Source organism: Lissotriton helveticus, chromosome 10, assembly GCF_964261635.1.
Source record: "Lissotriton helveticus chromosome 10, aLisHel1.1, whole genome shotgun sequence".
NCBI classification, from domain to species: domain Eukaryota; kingdom Metazoa; phylum Chordata; class Amphibia; order Caudata; family Salamandridae; genus Lissotriton; species Lissotriton helveticus.
The window spans coordinates 367684227-367707813 of NC_136071.1; the positions used below are offsets into that span (position 1 = coordinate 367684227).

Here is a 23587-nt window from a genome sequence, read left to right on the forward strand (position 1 = left end):
TCACCAAATTCTTGACCTGCAGTGTCTTCTTTACTCAAAACACCTCTAACTACCCTTGTCCGATGGTAATCCGCCGCTGCTGTGTAGGTGGGAGGTAACAGGAATGAAACAAAACATGAGCCCGAGAAGTCAGGGGGCAACCATGTATAGGCTCTATCATGGCAGATGAAATAAGTACCCTTAGCGGCTAAAAACGCAGGGGAAGTCTGAGATCCAAAAACATACGTTTCTGTACAGACACTCTTCCCTAGCTGAGCTCTGGGATTCTTGCCAATACCTTGCAGACACAGGTGACCTCGATGGGGTACGATCCAGATAGGGGACGATCTTTTGGCTTGCTGTTTCTCACTTAATGTAGTGCCATATCCGGTCACGTTCTAAACTACATATGCAAGTATCTCATCATCCGGGGTATCTTCGTAAGAAGTTACTTCCTTGATCATGTCAACTATACCTTTGACTAGGGCGCTAGTCTTGAGGTTGTCTTTTACAGAACGTAGGGGTTGGATTTCTCGTGCATATATGAACATTGTCCTATATGCCCATACTGAACCATTGTGACTAAATGGCAGGACCAAATAGGGGATACCATTGTCCGTTGTGTGAGGCATGAGACCACACACCCAACAGTTAGTTGTGTTCATTACAAGTTGGTGTTGGTGTAACAACTGAACGAAGGAGTTATTAATGAACTCTAATCTCCTATTTGATTCGTGGTCAGGCAGAGGGTGGAAAGAATGAGAGGAAACAGTAGGAGGAGGTATGGGTGATGTAGTGGGCGCAAATGTCACATGAAAAGAGAATAAAACATAGCTTATCAAAAAGACCATTACGCTGAATAGCATAAAAATACACACTATTATAAAACAAAGTTCATTTGTTTGGCAGGCCTCTCCACATCAGGAAACTCCATCCTCTCTAAGGTGCTGCCCGCGGTGGTAGGTTGTCTCTGCTAAAGGATGCTTCCGTCAGTCTAGGGCAACTCCCTTGGACCAACCAGAACCAATGACCTAACGTCGTCAGCTGCACCCAAAAGTCTTTAATCAACCGCGACCCTAGCAGCGGAACCCGGATGGCGGTTCGAAAAAAACAAAAATAAGCAAGTTACCTAGATGGGAGATCTGCACTTTTTTTTAAAAAAGGATTTGGGGAAAATACACATTTTATTAGTTCATGGGGTTTTCTCTCGAATCACAAAAGGAATCACTTTTAATTAGTCTGTTTTTCTTGGTCGTAAATTGTAGCGTCTTTTCCCGGGTACTGTCTGGTCCAGAAATAGTAGTTCAGGTTCCACAGAGTTCAATTGTTCTGGTGGTGGCACAGTTTCTCGAAAAATGTTCTCGCTTTCACAGTCAGGGTTAGTTTCTTTTACACGTTCATCAGTTGTGCGCTCTGAGTCAGTGCCTCCTTTCTGGACCCATTGGTCATGTGGCAGAGGGAAGGGTATCTTCTTACAATGGATCCCGTGGACCCAATTGGCCTTCCCCTCCACCCTAACAGCCGACCTTGTAGACAGGAGGACGAGGTGAGGCCCGGTCCATCTGGGCTGGTCGTTTCTTGTTCTTTGAAAGTTGCGGACTAGGACCCATGAACCGGGTTCAATGGAGTGACCCGGAGTCTCAGTGACCGGAGGCAAGGTGTTGTGGACCTGTTGATATAAAACACGCAATTTAGCCATCAATTCATACAAGTAATCAAGCAAAATAGGGTGTTGCAGCTCGCTGAATTTCGTGGGCCTAGGCACTCCCCATATGTTGGCTGGCCGACCAAAGATGATTTCATAGGGGCTCAGTTTCACTCGCGAATGCACAGTCATTCTGGTGGATAGGAGTGCTAAGGGTAGAGCGTCAGGCCATTTAAGACCTGTGCTCGCTTGGATTTTGGCCAATTTAAGTTTAAGCGTGCCATTGTAACATTCTACTAATCCAGCTGATTGGGGGTGATTTGCAGCGTGGAACTTCTGCCTAATGCCTAGCCCTTCACACACTCTTTTCATCACACGACCCACAAATTCACTACCGTTGTCAGACCAGACCATTCTAGGCATTCCAAACCTGGGGAAGAACTCTTTTACAAGGGCTTTTGCTGTGGACAAGGCAGTATTGTCTTTTAGGGGATAGGCTTCTACCCATTTTGAGAAGGCACAAACAACCACGAGCACGTATTTTAAGTTGTTGCACCTCTCCATGTGTATGAAATCTAGCTGCAAAACCTCGAACAGATACGTAGGAGGTGCAAAATGACCAGCTGGAGTTGGGGTTCCCCTACCAGGATTGTGTTTCAGACATACCATGCAATTCTTGACAACGTTCTCTGCACACTTGGGAATCCCTGAATTCTTCCATACTGGGGCCAACAACTCGCAAATCCCTTTCACGCTGATATGGGCCATTCCATGAGCCATTGTAACCACTGCAGGCACATATGCATCGGGTAACAACCATCTCTGTTGCTCTGTCAATTCAATCCAACAACCATTTGCATCCATTCTCCCTGTACTTTCTCTCCACATGCTTAACTCTTTCTCCGTGGCCTCAGCTTGGATGGACTTCACACTTTCTATCGTGTCTTCACATATTCCAACATCACCAGTCCATCTTTCTGGGCTCGCAACATACATTCGGCTCATCACATTCTTTGCAGTTTCCTTAGCAGTTTCATCAGCAAATGCATTTCCACGACCAACATCATCAGTCACTTTCTTGTGAGCACTACATTTCACGATCGCTATTTGCAGGGGCAACGTCAGTGATTCAAGAAGCTCATTCACCAACTGACCATGCTGAATCTTAGCTCCATGCGAAGTCAGGAACCCACGTTCTCTCCACAATCGTCCAAAACTGTGAGCCACTCCAAAAGCATACTGGCTGTCGGTATAGACAGTCACTTTCATTCCTTTAGACAACACACATGCTCTCGTCAGTGCAACGAGTTCTGCGGCTTGAGCTGAACCATGTGGTATTCGCGCAGTTTCAATGACTGTGTGCAAAGTTGTGACAGCATATGCTGTAGTCACGTTACCATTTGGGAGCTTAAAGCATGAACCATCCACCCATAATGTACCATCACATTCAGCAAGAGGAGTGTCGAACAAATCAACTCTCCCTTTCGTCTCTTCCTCTGTTCTAAGAAAACAATCGTGCTGTTCTAAAGCATCTGATTCCTCTGCAATTGGTAACAATGTGGCTAGGTTCAAGGTACTGCACCTTTTTATGTGCACATGGCTCGCTAGCAGCGTCAATTCTTAACTGGACAGTCGAGCACTAGTTAAGTGCTGTGTCTTGGTCCTATTTAACAATGTGTCTACTGCATGCGGGACCATCACGATTAGTGTATTATTCATTACTAGACCAGCAGACTGTCGAATGGAAACAGCTGCTGCTGCTGTGGCCCTTAAACAACTTGGCAATGCTCGTGCTACCGGATCCAAAGTTGACGAAAAATAGGCGCATGGCCGCTGTCTATCTCCGAATAACTGAGTCAGCACAGACAATGCACAGCCTTCCTTCTCGTGGACATACAATGTGATAGGCTTACTGTAGTTGGGGGTACCTAACACAGGGGCCGAACATAATGCTGTGCGTAATTCGAGAAAACTTTTCTGACAATCTTCAGACCAAGGAATGGGATTGGGTGTATTTTTACACGTTAATGCCACCAAGGGTTTGGCTAATAACGAAAAATTTGGAATCCACTGTCTACAGTACGATGTAATGCCCAAGAAAGCACGTACTTCTCTCTGTGTTCTTGGCACACTCAATTTTGCTATTGCCTGAATTCTTTCTGGGGTCAGTTTCCTTCCCTCCTTCGATAAGAGATGACCTAAGTAGGTCACTTCTTGTCGGCAATATTGAAGCTTGGAAAGTGACACCTTGTGATGCAAATCACATAGATGACGCAATAATGACAACGTGGCCATTTTCCAAATTTTCTCAGTATCCGCAGCGATGAGCAAATTGTCCACGTACTGTACGAGAGTGGCACCTTTGGGCAAAACCATTGTGTCAAGCTGATTTTTCAGAGCTTGACTGTATATTGAGGGGCTTTCACAGTAGCCTTGAGGAGCGCGTTTAAAGCGGAAGCTTCGACCTCCTAAACTAAAGGAAAAAATATCCCTGCTTTCCTCAGCAATCGGGATACTGAAGAAAGCATTCTTCAGGTCAATCACCGAAAACCAGGAGGCAGAGGCTGGAATCATAGTCAATAATGTGGTAATGTCGGGGACAACTGGGAATTGTGGCACAACAATTTTATTCACCTCTCTAAGGTCAATCACGAATCTGTACACAGGTGGCTGAGAAGGGTCAGTTCGTTTTAAAACAGGCAGAACAGGACTATTGCAAACATTGCCTCGTGTTTCTTCAATCACATCCTTTTCAATTAATTCGTAAACGATCGCTAGCAAAGCTCTTTCACCCTCATTAGATATTCTGTATTGGGGAATTCGTGGCATTCTGACATTCGACTTCAATGTTACAACATATGGTGGAATTTCTAAAAGACCTACATCATTTGGACCAGTAGCCCAAAGAATATCTGGGAGAATCGACAATTCTGCTGGAAGTGCATTTCTCGACAAATACATGGGAGAAACCACTTTCTTACCTAAAGTAAGATGTACTCCTGAAGGAGAACAGTACAAAGTCGCATACAATCTTTTTAGCAAATCTAATCCTAGCAAATTTTCACCACAACCTGTTGTCAAAATAATGGGTGCTTCGAATTCACAAGGACCAACAGAAAGAGATAAAGGGTCAGAAATCGGATTTCTAACTGGGGCGCCAGAAAAACCTACAGAAACGTTCATTTTGCCAGACAAAGGTGCGCCAGGGAGTTTGGAGTGCATAATTGAACTCTTTGTAGCACCAGTATCCAACAGAAAAGGTTCTGACACACCTGATGTAATCACCTCAACGTAAGGTCCACTCTGATCTACTGGAACTGAAAAAACTCCCTCTCTTCGTCTATGGCTGTCCTAGCAATCATTATTCTCCCACTGCTCATTTTCTGTGTAATACTCATCAACATAGTATTGAGCTGTCCTGTCAGATACGTTATTTTGCTGGTCAAACCTGTTCATACAGTTTTGTGGCGGAAGGGGACGTGTGTCCTGTTGGGCGTTTCCACGCCCTCTACCTCTAGGCGCTTGCTGACTGCCACGACCTCTAACACCGGGAACTCCATTCGTACGTTGTGGCAGGGCAGGACAATTATATTTGTAGTGACCCTCTTGTTTGCAATATAAACACTGGTTGGGGCCTACACGGGGTTGAGCATACTCGAACCTTTGCGAGTTTCTCTGATACTGTTGAGGCTGCTGAAAAGTATTTTGGTAGTGATTCTGACCATTATTATTTTGATTACCACCACCACGTGGCGGATAGGCTTGCTGTGGCAAAACCTTCGTTTTGAGTTCTCTAGTTTTCTTTTCTACTTTATCTTTCTCATCTTTGTCTCTATTCTCGTAGTACTGTGCGGTAGCTAATATCTGGGCTGAAGATGAGACTGCCCAAGAACTTTCTGAATCTTTTAATTTCCTACACAATTCTGGAAGCAGATTGTGCACGAATTTATCGACAAACAATCTCTGACCACCTTCTGTGGTCATATCTTGACCGCTATGGTCAATGAATGTTTCTTCAAATCTGGTGAAGAAATCTGAAACTGTTTCTTCTTTCTTTTGCTTGCATGCAGATAACTTATCCCAATTTACGCGTATTGCAGGCATTATCGTTTTCATGTAATCTACTATTCTACCAGGTAGTTCTGCTATCAGAGGCTCAGGCTTGGCACCACCAACTTGTCGTGCATCTGCAGCAGTAATATTAGCCCACGTGTCACCTAATTCCTGGTCATGATCTACATGACGAATTTTACCCCATAAAGGCTGTGGAACAACGTTCCCAAATAACATATCGATATCGGCCAAATTCATTATACATGACCCAGCAGTTTGCGACAATTCTTTATAGTACCCTGCAGGATTTTTACGCGGATCTTGTAATGTTTGTTTGAGTGCTAAAACTTCAGCTCGCTTCCATGGGACATGTACCCATACACGCTGAAAGTGTGGCAGGACAGGTGGGACAGCAGTCGCGTCACCCTCTCTCCACTGTGGGGGAACTTCTCTCATAGGGTATTGTCGTGCCTTTTTCCTACTAGATGCACTAGATTCCGATGGTGACCCAGAACTGTTTCCCTTACTTCGATATGATAATAACATTTCAACTGCCTTTTCCACATCGGGACCTACAATCATACCCTCTCCAAACTTAAATCGTACACGACACATCTCTTGTGGGATGCATTCTTGATCATTGTCTTCTAAATCCTCGCCAAGAAAGACACACATCTGTTCGAAAACATATCTCTGTGTCGCTGCTTCCCATTGATGGAAGACTTCCATGACAGACTGTACATCATATTTTGCAGTGTCCATGACCCATTTCCGAGCTAAACTATTCAGGGAATCTCTCTCTTGATAATCAGGCAGTTGACTTCGCGACTGTCTTCTTCCTATGTTAGGGGTCGTAGCAGGCGACCCGAAAAGAGGTAAAAGAAGATTAGTAACAGTGCTGGCCATTTTCTGCCGAATGGAAGGTGAAACTGAAGGACAAACAGATGGAAAAACGGGGTGAGATAAGGCGGGGGTAGAGATGGCAGAAGAGGTATCAGGGAAAATAGATGTGGTACTAGGCAGAAACGTAGAGGGAGCATTAGGAGATGTAAAAAGTACAGTAGGCAAAATCGTAGAAAACACAGGTGAAACAGAAGTGGTCGGTGGGCCTGGAGGAGGCTGCACCGAAGAAGTAGGGGCCAGCTGAAGAACAGCTGGTGGGTGCTGTGGAAGAGCAGGAGGCGCAGCTTGTGCAACTAAAGGTTGCGGGGGTGCTGTGGCATTCTGCGCATAGGGGGGTGGTGAAGTTAATAATTGCGACATTAATGGGTCTTTTTCAAGCTCTTTTGCTGCCTCTTGCTGAAGAGACGGCAAAACTGGATAACACTTATCTATTGCCATTTTACGTTGCCTGTGCAACTGCTCATTTATCTGCTCTTCTTCATTATCTTTAAACTGCACGGCAGCTTGCATTACCGAAAGTCCTCCTTCTCTCTTATTTTTCTTAGCTAATTTAATTTCTTTTTGTTTGACTTCTTTGCGCCATAAGCGGAAAGAGTCAAACATAGCCGGCCGGGCTTTCTTTTTGAAGAGTTTAACTTCAAGGTTGTCTAAGATTTCAGAATCAAAGCTACCATATTGGGGCCCTTTTAAAACACCATCTTTCCTAGTGTATTTAATCCATACTTCGTTGTAAACGATGGGGCCTACCCCATGTTTAACATATAGCTCGTAAGTCGGAGTTCCAACTGGAGGAACCGGACATGAGTCCTCCAATCGGGAGTCCCTATTATTACTACCAAGACAAAACAAATTCCCAAGTCTAAGACTAGGCATCCTCGCTCTCTAGTCTAGTTCCAAAACTTCGAAGGATTTATCGATTACGATATTTCTCGTGAATACACGAGTCCTTCGGTTATGGTGCTTACAAGTACCAATACAAAACCTTTTGTATCCCAAAGATACCACAAAGTAAGTCCAACTAAGGACTGGGAGACGCTCCACTTATACTTAACTGAAAATATCGATGGTGTCACCAGAAGACTCGTCTCAGTGTTTCGCTCTACCGAAAACTTCAAGGGTCCAACATCAGGGCGATAGCCAGGGCAGCAGTCCTCGTAGCCGTCGGGAAGCGGGGAACCTCGCAGCAAAGACCTTCGGGCAACGTCGACATGCAGGGGTCGATGAGGTGGTGGGCCCTCCTCCGGAATTTCCACACGAAGCTCCTCACGATCTTCAGGCTGACTGGTACCACTGGAATCACCCCAAACGCTGGGCGCCAACTGAGGTACTGGGTTTTTAAGAACCGGCACAGAACCGGTAACCCAGCGGTGTCAGGGAATCAACACCCAGAGACCTCGGGTTCTCCTAAATCAGACCTACAGAAACTCAGAGTCTTCGAGGTGAAGTCAAAGATTAGTTTATTGGCTGCAACCAAGGTAACAGGGTCCTAGAAGTACAACACGGGTATATTCTCAGGAGACTGCACACTTTCACGAAGTCAGGCTTCTCTCTTTATACATGATATTCGGCCTTGGGCAAACATTCTTTGAATTCGTGGTATTTCATTTATAGTTACTGGTTACAAAAGAAAAGCAGAGTCATGATGACATGTACATATTTCACGTCGTGCTGCCCATAACAAATCATCCGGCAAGGCCCAACATTTCATCAGATATCGCTGGACCCCCAATAAAAACGGTCACCTCCCCATCATAAAGCAAGTAAAGAAAAGGAGTGGAGAAAAAGAAGTGAGCGAGATATGGCAGGTGTGCGTGCTGAAATGGTTTTATGGCTGGTTGAGCCTTGATGCTATCTTGCTCGGCCACTGGGAGGGAACTGACCTAACGAGTTCGGCCTGGGGCAATGGTTCTAACTTGTACTGAGGTCAGGGAGAAGTCGATTAAGGAGTATGTGTCCTTGTGGAATCAAATTCAACTGGATTAAGAACTATGTAAAGGGCAACATGTAAATGGGAGCTAAGGGTTCAGAATGTAAATGACGATTTCGAGGTGAAATCGTCACTCGAATACGCCGAAAATACATGTACATGATGTACTCGTCATTCTCGGTCTTTTGATACCAAATTCATCCTATTTCGACGAAGTTTTTATTCTCGAGTCCAGTACTATTATATGAATCCAGATTTTCAGAACCACAGTCTTCCTGGACCATACGATTCCTGGAGCATCGCGATACAATTTGAGACAGAGAAAAGAATCTGCAGTTTTGAACGAGACTGGTTGAGCTACCACCCTGGGTTAGTGAAACGGAGAGCCAATGAGGCAAGGGGGGGGATCAGCCTTGCATTAGTGTAGTGACACCCGTCTTGGCCCGTGGTGAAGAAATCAGCGGCTACCAAAGTGATAAGAGCTCCAACAATTGTTTTCAAGAGGTTCTTAGAAAGATCGAGCATCGTTGTCATTGAAATGAATAGGAACATGATTTGTGCTGTAGGGTTTGTTGTTGCCCTGGTGGTTTTGGCAATAACCACTTGCTTAATTGAAAAAGCAGTTCCTGCTCGACAGCTTTTTGTTGCAACTACTCCAGCTCCACTGGAACATCATTACTATACTCTTCCTTATCATGAGCAGAAACATCGACAGTCCTATCTGAATAACACATTCATTCAGATGTTGCATCATACCCATAATGCTTCAAATACTACCAACTGTTGGGTGTGTGGGATGATACCTGCACACCAGAAGAAAGGAGGAACGCCTTTTATTCCTCTACCGTTTTCTCATAATGGTTCATGTCAAGCTTGGTATGCCCTTTTTTTGCTTATGGGAAACCTTCAGTAGGTGGAATTATTTTTCGATTGAATAAAGAATGCTTCCAAGATAAAAATGGTTATCCTCAAGCTAAAGGGACTAAATGGGAATGGGATGAATACCAACCGGACAATATTTCGACACCATATGTCTTCACAAATGTGAGAACGATTAAAAACAATGGACTTTTTGTGATATCTGTAACAAGAGCACAAGCAGATTTATATATTGGCAGTGTTGGGAGAATTCTTGTAGGATGAAGTGAATGTATTACTGTATTAAACATTGAGGGCATGAATAATAGTAGCTTTATATCATCACAGAACACCTACTTTTTGTGTGGTAATAAAGGATATTACCAATTACCTGTTGGAGGGTCAGGGGTATGCTACATATCATTTTTGTTAGCACCTGTGTTCTTAGCACCTGCATCATATCATCTTGACCTGAAGCTGTACAATGATATTTCTATGAATAGATATAAACGAACAACAAGTACTGATGAGATTGACCAGACCGACACCGCTCTGCAACAATATGTCGATTTCAATTTGGGTTTGTTTTTCTTTGTGGGTGCTGCATTAAATAGTAGAAAGATCAGAAGATTGACTCATGTAGTGGAAGCTGTCACTAATCAGACAGCTATGGCACTTGGGAACATTACAGAAGAACTGCAAATTGCAAGAATTGTAGCACTCCAAAATAGGATGGTGCTCGACGTGATTTTGGCTGATCGAGGTGGTACATGCCGCATCATCGGTAGCAGTTGCTGTGTTTTTATACCTGACCCCTCACCTTCAGTTTATGACGCCATCTCTAAACTGCATAAGATTGCTGCAGACATTCACCCAGAGGCTGGTACATGGACATTTTCAAACTGGATATGGACACTCTTTGTTACTTGGGGCTGGAAACTGCTGACTATTCTATGTATACTACTGGTGATACTATTTACATGCTGTACTTGTATACAATGTGGTCCCATGATTTGCTCTATGTGCATCACTTCTTGTACACCTGCCAAAAAGACGTATTACAAAAGAACAACAAATGCTAAACAGTGAAGTTACTGATATGATGAACATCAATATACAGGATGCAGATCCAGATTACCCTAGACAGACGAATGTCTTCAGCAAATGATGAAAGGGTCGTCTGTGGTAACTTTGCAATGATTAGGTTAAGCATTAGCAGAAGACATCTTGTATTTAGAGACTATCTTGTCCGTTTACAGAATCTATTTTGTATTTCTGTCAGCCATTTTGTATGCCATGTGCTCTGTCCTACCTTCCTGTCAACTGCTCTTGAAATCTGCCTAGAGACAAGATATGTTTAGTCTCCTCTGCTTTGCACATGCTCAGTTGAGCATACAGCTGACTCCAACTTGTAACAGTCAAGATGTGCCCACCAGAATTAGCTGACTGTCAGACGTTCCCCCTTGTTGTTAGCACACTCTCTGTATGACCTTATATGTATTTGAAACCAGTACTCTGTACCTTGTACCGCCTTCATTTCATCCCCTGTGGGGGTATAAAAGGACCAAGCTCCTTCTAGTCAGTGTGCTACCTCATACTATACCGAAGGGTGTTCTGTGAATGTAGTTCCACCTCACGAGGTTTAATAAACTCTGTCTTTTCTATTCCAGTTTCTGTGCCAACTTCTTGCTATTGGTCTAAGGACTCTGTGTAGAGAAGGGCGAATCCCTTGCACTAGTAGGCCTGGCTGAGGCTTGCTACCACACCTGTTGCGCCTTCTTCCCTCCCCCACCTCCCCCTTCCTTGATTCTTTGGCTTTCTGCCTGACTCAATCTGCATCCCTCCCTCCTGTTTACCATCTCCCATCTACCCTCCTTTACTCTTAGGACGTGTTCTCCAGGCTATCGTACACGCTAATAACTCATATTATTGTACAACCTCCAGCTATAAAGGAACAGTGTGTAACTTGTAACTGATGTAACTTTGTAATAATGTAACCTCATGTAAAGGGCTCTGATACCTTTGGGTCTAGCCAGTGCTATTTAAACCTCATCAAATAAATAAATAAATGAAACCAAAAAACCATGCCACTGTGGATGGACTCTTCAGATATTTTCACTTAGAAGATGAAGACTCAACTGGTCAAGGTTAGTCTCATGTCCTTTCGTTTGGGGGGGTTGTGTAGAAAAGTAGGATTTGCTTCTTATGGTTACCCTCGCTTTTTGCTTGATGTTTCACTGTTTTTGACATGTCTGACTGGGATCTAATCAGGACATCAGTCTATCTGCTTTCTCCTTTAAATTGTTACACATGTACTTTGGTACACTCCAGAATAGATACTGGGGTACCATTATAAGTCCCTAGTACATGGTACCCATGTACCTAGGGCCTAGGTACCCCAGAGGCCTCCCATGGGCTGAGCCATGTATTATGCCACCCATGAGAGGCCATGCACAATGTAACTCCAGGTCTGCTTTTGCAACCTCTGTAAGATGGTGCTTGCACCACTTACATTAGATATAGTTTCAGTATATTATAGGTCACTACACTTAAAACTTATAAGTCACCCCTATCGCAGGCCTTATCAATCTTGAAGGCAGGATGCTGAGTTTTTAGTGAGAGGGTACCCCTGCATGAGCAGAGCCCCTCTGCAGCCTTCAGAGACCTTTCTCCCGGGATGTCTGTGACTCAGCCAGACATTAGGTAGAGGTGCATTATAACCTCGCTGTAAATGTTATCTCGAAAACTGCTGCAAAGAAACCTATTGTGTTTAGCATCAAACACCTTGGAATCATACCTCCACACCAGTAATTGTTGTGGAAGGTATGATTCCACCCTTCAGAAGCGAGCTTCGTGGGGTCACTGGTCTATCTGGTGCCAGCCTTCTTGACCCCGAAAGCACAAAATGGATGCTGCTGACCAGAGACACATTTCTGCCCTCCTGCTTGTGAGCCAAGCTTGAGCAGAGGAAGGCAGCACAATAGGCATCCTGTCAAAGGGAGGTGTGACCACCTTCCACCCAGAAGTTAGTGTATTGGGGTTGGGTGGGTCCACTCTGAGAGTGCCCGAAAGACTGCACTGGGTGCATATTTGGTGTCCCTGTGCATAGTCCAGATCAAACCACTTCTGGGAGCCATTGGCTCCTTCTCTGGTGCCACACTGGACAAAAGACAAGGGTGTAACCGCCCCTCTGTCCTGACCCTCCCCTAGGAGGGTCCCCTGAATCTGTCCAACCCTCTCCCATGGGTACAAAAGGGCTTACCTGTCTGTAAGACTTTGGATTTTATGTGGACAAGATTCTACAAGAAGAAGCTACTGACCTTCCACCGTTTGCACTTTGCTGGACTTTGACTGGGCCCAACTTTGTCTCCCTGTCCGTCCAAAGCTTTGTCTGTGCCCTTGCTCCATATAGGCTCTGTGCAAGACCTGTGGTGCATTAAGAACAACTGAAGAATCTCCCTTGGAGTGAAGGAGTCACTCCCCTACAACTACAGGCACTGTAACACAACTGACCAGTCTGCTACTCCTGAGCTCCTGTGGACTCCGAAGATTTCAGCAACTTGGGAGGTGGGTTTTCGAAGGTCCCTGAGGTCAATCTGCCCTCTCAGCAAGTCTGAGGCCAGTATCCCATGTGGGTATCGCATAACCCGAACCCCTGTGCATGCATCCATTTGCAATTTCATATGCTTGTTGATAATTCCCAAGCTTGTGCATTGGACTCCATGTAGTCCTGACCGGGGCAGTATTTGCACCAAAGAATTCCAGCCTCCTTGCACCGAGTGCCACGTGGGCTGGTACTTTGCAATCTTGTTCAAAGTCTCTTTGCGACTCCTGGTCCTTTGGCCTGTGGGTCTCCCAAAGTGTCATTTGGAATTTTGTTGGGCTTTCCTGGTTGCTCCAGATGTGCCCTGACTTCTCATTGCTTGATGAGTCTCCTGAACCTAGCTGGTCCACACCGTAACCTGCTTGACCTTTCTTCATGTGTTGCTTTTGCCAAGGCTTGTTGGTGATCCAGCCAGATACCGACCCCTCAGCACTCATTATCCTTCGTGGGACAGTTCACCTCCAGCTCCAGGTCATCCTCGACATCTCCTTGTCCTCGTGGATGCAGAGTCAAGCATCCCTTCTTCGCCCCTGAAACACCCATCGGTGGGCATTTGTCTACCGAACCCCTTTTCACTCTGAAGTGACCCAGACTATGTCCCCTCTGCTTTTAGGTTCCTTCCTTCCAGAATCCAGACTAGGATTTCTCCGGACACTTTTCACCTTTACGGCAGCAGTACTTCTTCACAGCCCTCCACTGAGAACGACAGCGGTTTCCCACACCACTTCAGACCTATGCACCTGGCTCCTCTGGAATACGTAACTCAGGTACTATGGTATCTACGGGTGGGGCGACTCTCTAACCTCTTAAATTTCAAAGTCCTCCTAGAAGGGTCCTTAAACTTTAAAACTGTAACTGTGACTTCCCAAAAGCATTGTACGGAGCCCGCGGTTTGGTTAACACACTGTACTCGTCCTCCGTGGGGTCCCTATCTACTCACCTTGGGTGGTTCCTTGGGGTCCCAGCGATTCTACGTGCTCTAGACTTTGTCTTGACCCAAGTCATGATTGTTATAACACACTATTTTAGTATATGGTTTTGTCTACCCCAGAGCCCACTGTGAATTGTGCTACTTACAACTGTTCCATTGATCTCATTTTGTGTACTTTGTGTTCTATCCTCGTGTAGAGGATACTAGAGAGTGCTATATTAATAAATACATATTTGTATATAACTAAACTACTGTGTGGTTATCTTTTCATTTAGTCAATATAGGAGTTGATATTCTGGTAGAACAAGCTGCTTTACTTTCCTTCAAGATTAAGCCTGAAGGCTGCTCTCCACAACTACCACTAAGATAGCTTTCTAAAGGTTATCTTTGACCTCATACATCACATGGTTGTTTGGACTGGGGCAAGGTGCCCATTTTAAATAGTGGACAGCATATACCAGGCCAACTTCTCACAGTGTACTTTCACGGCTGGACAGGCTGTATCAATTATTCAAAAGAAGTTGCCCTCGGCAAAAATGCACAGCCAAAATAGGTTTATTTTCTCCTTTTTCCACAGCAAAGTCAGCAAAGAACACCAGATTCAATAGGTCAGGCCTTACGCATTTCAAGCTTACACAGCTCTTGTTCACAGGCCAGTTCGGAGTGATGCAATGGAAAACAGAACTGACACCTGTTTGCAATTAAATACATTCCACCCCCAGTGGCCTCAAGGTGAGTTTATCAGATGCATTATGGTGCTGGTAGTTCTGCTGCACATACCTGTCCCGAATAGGTTTGCTCCACGTTTCACATTAAATAATACAGAAAGTGTAAAACCCCAGTAGATGAATCAAGAGTACATTAGTGGCTGTACATCAAAGCCACTCAGGCCTGCTGATTTGCGCAATGATGTTTTGGAAGTGCATTTTCGTTGAGAGCAACTTGTCTAGAATATTATACTTGGGGCAAACCTATTTGGGACAAATATGTGCAGCATTTTGCATCTTAGGGTGGCCCTGCCCTGTCTCCTCCTGTCGTTAATGGGCGCAGGACGGGACCGCCCTTAGCCCAGGTGTGGCCAAAGCCCGTCCTGTGCCGCATGTGTGCAGTGGTGCTTTTCAACACATCAAGAAGAAGCCACGCGCCCTTGAGGCAGACTCTGAAAGCACCACTCCTGGTGCTTTTCACATTGGAGGAAGGATTCCACTTATGTGCTGTGGGTCCAGGGAGGGCAACTACCCCACCTTTGCAACTTGGTAAGCCTCACGCTGCCGGTTTGCAATGGCACTTTTCAGCGCATCTGGAAGAAGCCACGCCCCCTTGAGGCAGACTCTACAAGCACCTCTCCTGGTTCTTTTCACATTGGGGGAAGGACTCCCCTTATGTGCTGTGGGTCCAGGAAGGTCAACTACCCCACCGCTGCAACTTGGTAAGCCCCGCGCTGTGGGTTCGCACTGGTGCTTTTCAGCATGTTGGGAAGAAGCCAGGCCCCCTCAAGGCATACCCTGCAAGCCCCTCTCACGGCGTTAGACTTAACAAAAGGTTATTGGCAAGTGATACTTCGATGGGAAGATCAGGAAAAATGCTTTTCCTACCCCCCAATGGGTTGTTTAAATTCACAACCCTACCTTCTGGGCTTCATGGAGCGCCCACTACCTTTCAAAGATTAATGAATAAAATGCTACACCAGGCCTATTTATCATCCTACCTTGATGGCAATGTTATATTCAGTACAACATGGGGACAGCACCTCTGTCATGTGCACAACATTCTTAAATAATTAGTAAATGGTTATTTACATATGAATGCAAAGAAATAATGGGTGGCTTTCACTAAAGTAAAATACCTGGGGTACGTTCTAGACAATGGGTTAATAGAGCCCCAAGAAGAGAAAATCTGTGCTATCATGGTCACCCCTATTACCCAGAAATAGAAAGGAGGTCCTTTTTTTTCCTGTCCTACTGGGATATTGTCAATGATTCTTTCCTCAGTATTTTGACATAACAGGCCCCCTAACAGACCTACTAAACAAGGGATTGACCAATCGGGAACTGCGCAACCCTTTACCTAAGAGCCAGGGAGGATTTCCCGATGCTGAAACAGGCCATCATTTCTAGTCCAATACTCACCTCTCCCAATTTTTTACAATGTATACCCCAAACCACCTCTGAGGTCAGAATAGGAGCCATCTTGTCTCAGGTTAACGAGGAGGGACTTGAAATGCCAATTTTTTTCACAAGCTGTAAATTGTTTCCCAGAGAACAGAAGTACCCAGTGATCAAAAAGGAGTGCTTAGTGATTACGAGGGCAATAGAGAAACTAAGATATTTTTTGGAAGGCAAGGCCTTTATCCTGTACACTGACCATGCCCTTTAACCTGGATGAGTCACACTATGGGTTAAAATCCTAGGGTGCTGAGGAAGTATATAAAAGTACAAACGTTCAGGTTGGAAGTCTGGCACTAAGAGCGATGAGAACTGTAATGCGGATTTTCTCTCTAGGTTGCCCCTTTTGACCGAGTGGGAATATCTTAGGGGAAGTGGATGTGTCAGTTGGACACCAGTAAAAACATGGGTAGCAACATGATTGCAGGGCAAATAGTGCTCGTCGAGCCCTTATCTCCTCACTCCTCTCTTTCTCTACAACCCTTAGACGAAAATCATTCAAAGCTAGCTGTGACATTATTGACTTCCTCACAGGAAGCGGGAGGCGGAACATCCAACAAGAAAGGGCTGCGGTCCCAACATTATTGACTTCCTCACAGGAAGCGGGAGGCGGAACATCCAACAAGAAAGGGCTGCGGTCCCTTTAAGACAGAAAACGCAACTAAGAGTGGGAAACATTTGAAACTGCTACACGATATACTGAGCAAGTGGGAGCCGAGCAGGAATCTCAGAAAACTGATGGTATGGTGCGGTGGTGGGCCATGAATCAGGAAACCCTAGAGGCATTCGTGAATGCTGGACCAAGCTGCAGATGTCGCAACATAGTTCTAGTACAAGTGATTGAAGACTCAAGGGACCCGATGCCCCCACAACTCCCAGGAAGATGTGAAGGAGCAGAGAGACCCTTGGCATCATACATCACCCATCTACGTTCCACGTGGAATGTGGCTCAGCCAGGTTCCGGCACATTTACTCAGCACCTGGGAGTTGGTGGTTTATAAAGCAGGAGGGGAAGGAAGGGGGACCAGCGTTCTGTTTAATGGCCAGAACACCTCATGGAGAGAGGGTCTTCCTTCCTTAGGCTACTGGCCTTTCAAGCTTAGAGCACTCGCTGGATATTTTAACAGAATACCTAGTCCTGTTGTGAAGACAAAACATACAGGAAACAACAAGTGATGGAGCCAGATTTTTTGTGTTTAATGTTGCTTACTCAAGGACTCCAGAATTGCATGAGGTTTTGGGGACTATAAAGCTGACTTTAATCCGGTGTACCTGTACTGTCAACTTTCCCTCTTCCCCCGTTTTAAGTCAAGATACTGATAGACACCCTATGTCAGACACTTACCTCTGAACTTTTTCTTTTTTGAAGGCGATTGCATGCCGGGAGGTTCAGGTTCTGCAACACCTAAGAAGAAGACCAGCGTTATTAGAAGACTCTTTTTCCCAAATAAACCATAAAAAAAGAATAAATAATGTGTCACAAGTAATAAGTACTGCACATACTTACAGAGACCTACTGCAACTTACCCCCATTAAAGGACAACCTGTTTTCACTACACTTGCCCAATATGACTATTTGGTAAAACTTGAATACAAGGAACTACAGAAAAATATATGTCAAGCATCCGATGGGAAATATGGAAATATCCCGAAGGATATTAGAGTAGGAGTTTCTAACAAAGGAGGGAAAATGTGCTTTGGAAACTCGTCTTATTGATCCTCTGTGGTGAGAATGAGGAGGAGAAGTAAGATGGTGGACTCTGAGGCGGCTGATTGCAGCATGCTGACCTATGACCAGTAAAGCACGGACTGACCTGACAGCGATAGATGATCCTCCATGCTGACTGAAGACATGTGGGCATTCCAGGAGGCTGTCCACAGCTGGTGTTTATTCTCGGAGGCTTGACGGTGTTGCAGTGGCTCACTGCGGCAGCCCTAGATCACTCTGGCTGTGCTGCCTGCGCCGTGGCCTCCACAGCAACATCGGTGGCTTCATTGATGAGTCCAAAAACTGCTGCTGGAGCGGCGATGGCAAAGAGTGCTCGTTCTACCATAAAGGCCGCTCAGGGCTCGGCTGAGTCGCTGAGAGAGACCACGGGGGCTGAGATGCGAATGCCACGGCCTGCAAGACCAGGATCTCCCGCAGGAGAAGAAAGGAAGGGGCGGGGCCACTGGGACCTCCCGGATGGCAAACCCCATGGTTGCTGATCTTCTTTGAGGATCAGTTGCCAAGCAAGACCCTCAGCCGCAGCGGCAAGGAGCCACAGATTCCAGGGAGTTGAATAATAGCCCTGCCAAAGCACAGATGGTAAAGAAAACCCTTAAGGACGGATCCCCCAGAAGGGAGTCGATAACTGAGTCCTCCTGCCACCAACAAGGAGAAGGTATGCAGGCAAAATCAAAATCAAAATAAAAAAATACTTTTATTTGATTTCATTAAAATCATAAAAGGGTGGACGTACCACCATGTTTCATAAAACCAAAAATCAACATTTTAAATCTGGATTTAAATGGAGACAGGAAATATAGGAGGGTGAAAAGACAAAAGGGGTTTGGAGCTAAATCGTGTCAACAGGCGGTGAATTAAGAAATTAAAACATTTTTATGCTTCCTTTTTCCAAGAGTTTGTAACATAATGAAGCCGTTCTGCCGTCAGCTGCTAATACAAAAAAAGATTATAGGATCAGAGCAGATAAATAGCTGTGTACAATTGTTACAAGCTGCTTATGTTAAATTGCTACTTTTGTCCAGTTCTTTTGCAGCCATTTTCCTGGCTCTACAGGATAATTGAATAGACGTGCCTCCGAGGCATTTCATAACTGCCGCTCTGCATGTCCTTATTTGTGCGTTTCTTAATGCCTCTCGCAAAACCGATTTCCTGGTTACTAGTAGTGCAGGGCAGATACATATGAGGTGCAACAAGGACTCGTCCCCCTGTCTACATAGCCGGTATGCTTTAGTTGGCCATGTGTGTTTCCGTTTGGGGGTTAGGTCCTTCGTAGGGTATACCCCGAGCCTCAACAATGTCAAATAATGCTTTTTTTAATATGGGAAAGATTGTATCACTGACCAAGTGTGATTTTTTTTGCGATTGCAGTTTTGTCGGTTAATAGGGATGTTCTTTTGATCGTATTATTCACGATTTTTTTAAATCCGGAGAATGTTGTGATGGTCAACCAAGCATCCTCTAACTGTAGTGCCTGGAGCGAATTTTTTAACACTGATGTGATAGAGTTTTTTAGCCTAGTTTGCATTTCAATCTCCACCCAACAGCGATATGCTAAAGTGTTCTCTTCGGCAGCTCTCATCCTCCAGTAATATTTAACTAATACGCCTTGTCTGGCTGGCTGCTGGTTTTTTAATCCATATTCCAGTCGGATTTGGGCTTGAGAGATATATCGGTGAATCGAGAACAAACGTTTGAACAGGGTGGATTGTGCTGTTTTTAGAGCTGTGGCATCTTTGGTATTCAATATTTCTGAGCCGTATGCGATGGAGGGTAGAAATTTAGCAGCGATTACTTTGAGCAAATGCCCTGTTGAGCAACCTGAAAGCTTTTGGTGTAGACTTTTAAATGCAAAGAGCAGTTGTTTTGCTTTCAAGCGGCCTTGGTCAAGATGTTGTGTGTAGTTGAGGTGGCAATCCAGTTGGAAGCCTAAGTATTTGTACGAAGACACCCTGATCAATGGTTTCTCATCAAATTTCCAGATACATTTGGTTTTTTTACTTGTGGAATGGTGCAGGCAACTTTACACTCTCCTCTATTGCCGGGCCTCAGTAGGGGGGGGACAAGGGGGGCTCTACATCTTCAATAACTGTATTCAGCGAGAACCTTAGTAAAGCTCCTGGCCCCCCCCAGCACCTGATATTAAGGCTGCCCCCAATAGTTTTTCCACTATTAACAATCAAGAGTCAGTAATCCAGAGGGGAAGCAATCAACCACCAGGTGTAAATGTAAATTGATACTTGTATACCGCACTACTCACCCGCAAGGGTCTCAAGGCGCTTGTACGAATACCGCTGTGGAACCCATCCTGGCTTTCCCTGGGAGGTGTCCACTCCTGGGCACCCCAAGGTGGAGGCCAGGCATCCTTAGCGTTGTGGGGGCCGTTGTGGAGATTAAGCAAGCTATTGCCCAGAGTTGCAGAGTGGGACTCCAAGATTGGAATAGGCACCGAGGCGAGAATTATCAGGTCTGTGGAATTTTGAGCCCAAGACCCGCCGAGGTGGGGAATTGAACCCTGGTCCAGGGCTAGACCTCTGCATCAGAGTCTGCCGCTCTAACCATTGAGCCACACTTCTCCACAGGTCCTACACAGTTACGGGTACACCGTGGAGGGGATGAGACAGATAGATGTGACCCTGATTAGGGACTAAGGGCCAGGTGTAGGTAAATCTGAAATACCGATTTCTTAATACCGAATTTTACCGATTCGGTATTAAGGAATTGATTGGTATTTCCTATGTAGGTAAAGATTCAGTAAAAAATACTGAATCCTTAATATTCCTTATTACCAAATCAGTAATTGAGATTCGGTAATAAGGAATACCTACCCATTCATTTATATGGGCTTGGAGGCCCAAAGGAATGAATATGAAGACATTCAGTATTAGCGATTCGGTATTACCAAATTGGTAATACCGGGAAGTATTTCAAGGGTGCCTGTTGCACCCCTGAAATATGCTTGTGTGCACATGTGGCACACATCCATGCCCTAAGGGCATGGATGTGTGCCACATGGCACATTTAAAAAAGGAAAAAAGCGCTTTTTTAAAGGAAATTAGTAACTATCACCAACTTGAAGTTGGTGGTAATTACCGATTTCTTAAGGCTCATAAGCACTCTTTAATTTGCTTCCTACATTTCATTTAAGGAATCGGTATTACAGATTCCTTAAATGCAAGAGCAATACGGAATCGGAATTAAGGAATTGGTATTTACCGATTCCTTATTTACCGATTCCTTACCTACATTAGGGATGGCTAAATACCGGTCGGTAACATTGAAATGTACAGAATTTTGGCGTTACCGACCGGTATTTAGCCACCTACATCTGGCCCTAAGTGATTGTTTTTTCTCGCTCTCAGATGGGGTTAAATGGTCTGTTGATGGTTCTGCTACCTCCTCGGAGTTTAGCGAACCCAACAATTATATCAATCCTGAGGAGAGTAAGGGGGACCGGGCCCTGACATCCCATAAGTTGGGTAAGAAACTCAGCCAGAGCATCTCAGGGGGCAGGGCTTTCACTTGGGATTGTACACCTACTGAGCAACTTACCAGCTCCCCTCTAGGGACTGTACAGAGCACCAGAGCTCTGGATCCCCCACACTGGAGGCCATCTATCAGGCAATTTTAAGGCCCCATGAAGAGGCGCGACAAGACAGTTGCAAAGCCCAGTCTTCACTATGGAAGGTGCAAGGGGTGGTGAGGAAGCTTACCAAGGCATGTTACTCCTTTGGGGAATGTATGACAGAACTCGAAGCAAGAATCGTCTCGACAGAGACAGAATTGTTATTGTTATTGTTAGGAGTATTTGTAGAGCGCATGGCTACCCGCAGGCGTCCCAGCGCTAGCAGAGGTACCAGAAAGATCACAGCAGCTTAGTAGGATAGTTTTGAAACAAAAACATGTTTTCAATAGTTTACTGAAGGACAGGAGGTTAGGTTCTGAATGTAGATGGACGAGGAGGGTGTTCCACAGCTTGGCAGCAGTGTAATGGAAGGACCAGCCACCAATTCTTATCCTTTTGATTTTGGGGACCGAGGCTAAGTAGAGGTTGGTTGATCTGAGGCATCTATTAGGATGATAGGGGGAGATGATGAAGCGGATGATGGGAGGGTCTTTCTTCCAGAAGGACTTATGAGCAATGCATAAGGATTTGAATTGTATTCTTTCTATAATCGGGAGCCAGTCCAAAGTCTTCAGGGCAGGTCTTGCAGAGTGGCTGTTGGAAATCTTAAGAAGCAAACATGCTGCAGAGTTCTGAATAACTTGCAATTTGTTTGTTATAGCCCCTGGGGCTCCTAGATGCAGAGCGTTTGTAGTCAAGGCTGGAGATGATTAAGCCCTGGACAATGAGTCTCCTTGCTGAAAAGGGGAGGAGCTGGGGAACTTTGCGGAGAATTCATAAAATGCCATGGCAGGAAGCAGCCAGTTTGGCGCCTGATGATCAAATGTGAGTGACCGATCTAACCACATGCCCGACTATTGATCTGGATTTTGGGCATGGGCGGAGAGCCAAGACAGATTGGCCAAGCTGAGCCAATGTCAAAAATGGGTAAATTACCCAGCAACATAAGCTTAGTCTGGTCTACATTCAATTTGAGAAAGGAGAATTCCATCCATTTAGCAACTCTTTCCAGGCAGGGGCCTAGACAGCGCGAGGTGTCTTCTGGGTGATTTAAGGCCACCACTAGTTGGGTGTCATCGGCGTAGGTGATAATTTCAATCCCGAAAGGGGGGACAATCTGTGCCTGAGGACTCATATAAAAACGAAACAGTGTCTGGCTCAAGGACGAACCCCGGGGAACGCCGCAGCTAAGTGGAATGCCGTCAAAGACTTGGAAAGTCCTATTATCAAGGAAGGACTGCAGCCCGGTGATAACACCGCCTGATAATCCAACATTCGTCAGCCTGTGGATCAGTATGTCATAGTCTACAGTGTTGAAGGCGGCACTGAGGTCCAAAAGGATGATAGCTGTTGATCCACCTGGGTCAATATACATTTTGGACTTTTCTACCACTGCCAGTAAATCAGTTTCGGTCCCATGTTGGGGGCGGAATCCAGTTTGCGAGGGGTGAACTATATTTTGGGATTCGAGAAAGGGAGAAATAACTGAATTGACATGCTTTTCTAGCATTTTACTGATCCCAGGGAGAAGGGAGATAGGGTGGTAGTTTCCAAGAATGTTGGGATTAAGGCTCGGTTTCTTCGATAGCGCCTTCACCATGGCATGTTTCCACCGTAGCGGTCGAGATAAAGGAGTTAATCAGCTTCAGTAACACCGGGACGACTAATTTCCCAGCCTTACTTAGAAATTGAGGGAATGCCGGGTCACTGGGAGAGCAGGATTTTCCTGGGGCAGAGACGTTTACCAGAGTGTCCATCAAGTGAATTTCCTTGAGAGAATTCTCACCGGGCATGGAGTCCTCCATAAACAGCAGATTAACAGAGGAGGCGGGGGGGAAGAATTGTAGATATCCTGAATTGTATTAAAAAAGAACTCTGGCAGTTTATCGCACTGTGCATGAGACCCTTTGTGGGGGGGGGGGGGGGGAATCCATGACTGGTAGTTTTAAAAGATGCTTTGCAATCTTGAACATTTTGCGGGGGAATTTGAGACTAGATTAATTCTTTCCTCATAGTAGGATGCTTGTGCATCTTTCACTTTGGATTGATACATTATTATGTAGTCCCTGTATTTCTGCTTATTTACTACATCATAGTCTCTTCTTCATTTCCTCTCAAGTCTCTTGCAGGTTTGTTTGTACTCTTGCAGTTTAGGGGAGTACCACAGAGAG

The 23587-nt window shown here is 45.2% G+C and overlaps 1 protein-coding gene and 1 long non-coding RNA gene across 3 annotated transcripts in view; both read right to left on the minus strand.

The window, feature by feature from the left end:
* The window catches only part of LOC144784005 (GTPase IMAP family member 7-like), a 574682-nt gene that overhangs the window by 144199 nt on the left and 406896 nt on the right, over positions 1–23587 (minus strand). For both annotated transcript variants that reach the window (XM_078662716.1, XM_078662717.1), the window contains one exon: positions 17411–17470. In XM_078662716.1, coding sequence (XP_078518842.1) covers positions 17411–17470 — 60 coding nt within the window. The remainder of the gene's footprint in view (positions 1–17410; positions 17471–23587) is intronic.
* On the minus strand, positions 9947–13898 carry LOC144784007 (uncharacterized). Its single transcript, XR_013601610.1, has 2 exons — positions 10174–13898; positions 9947–10119 (listed from the first exon to the last, which is right to left on the minus strand). It is a non-coding gene; the product is annotated as an uncharacterized LOC144784007 (long non-coding RNA).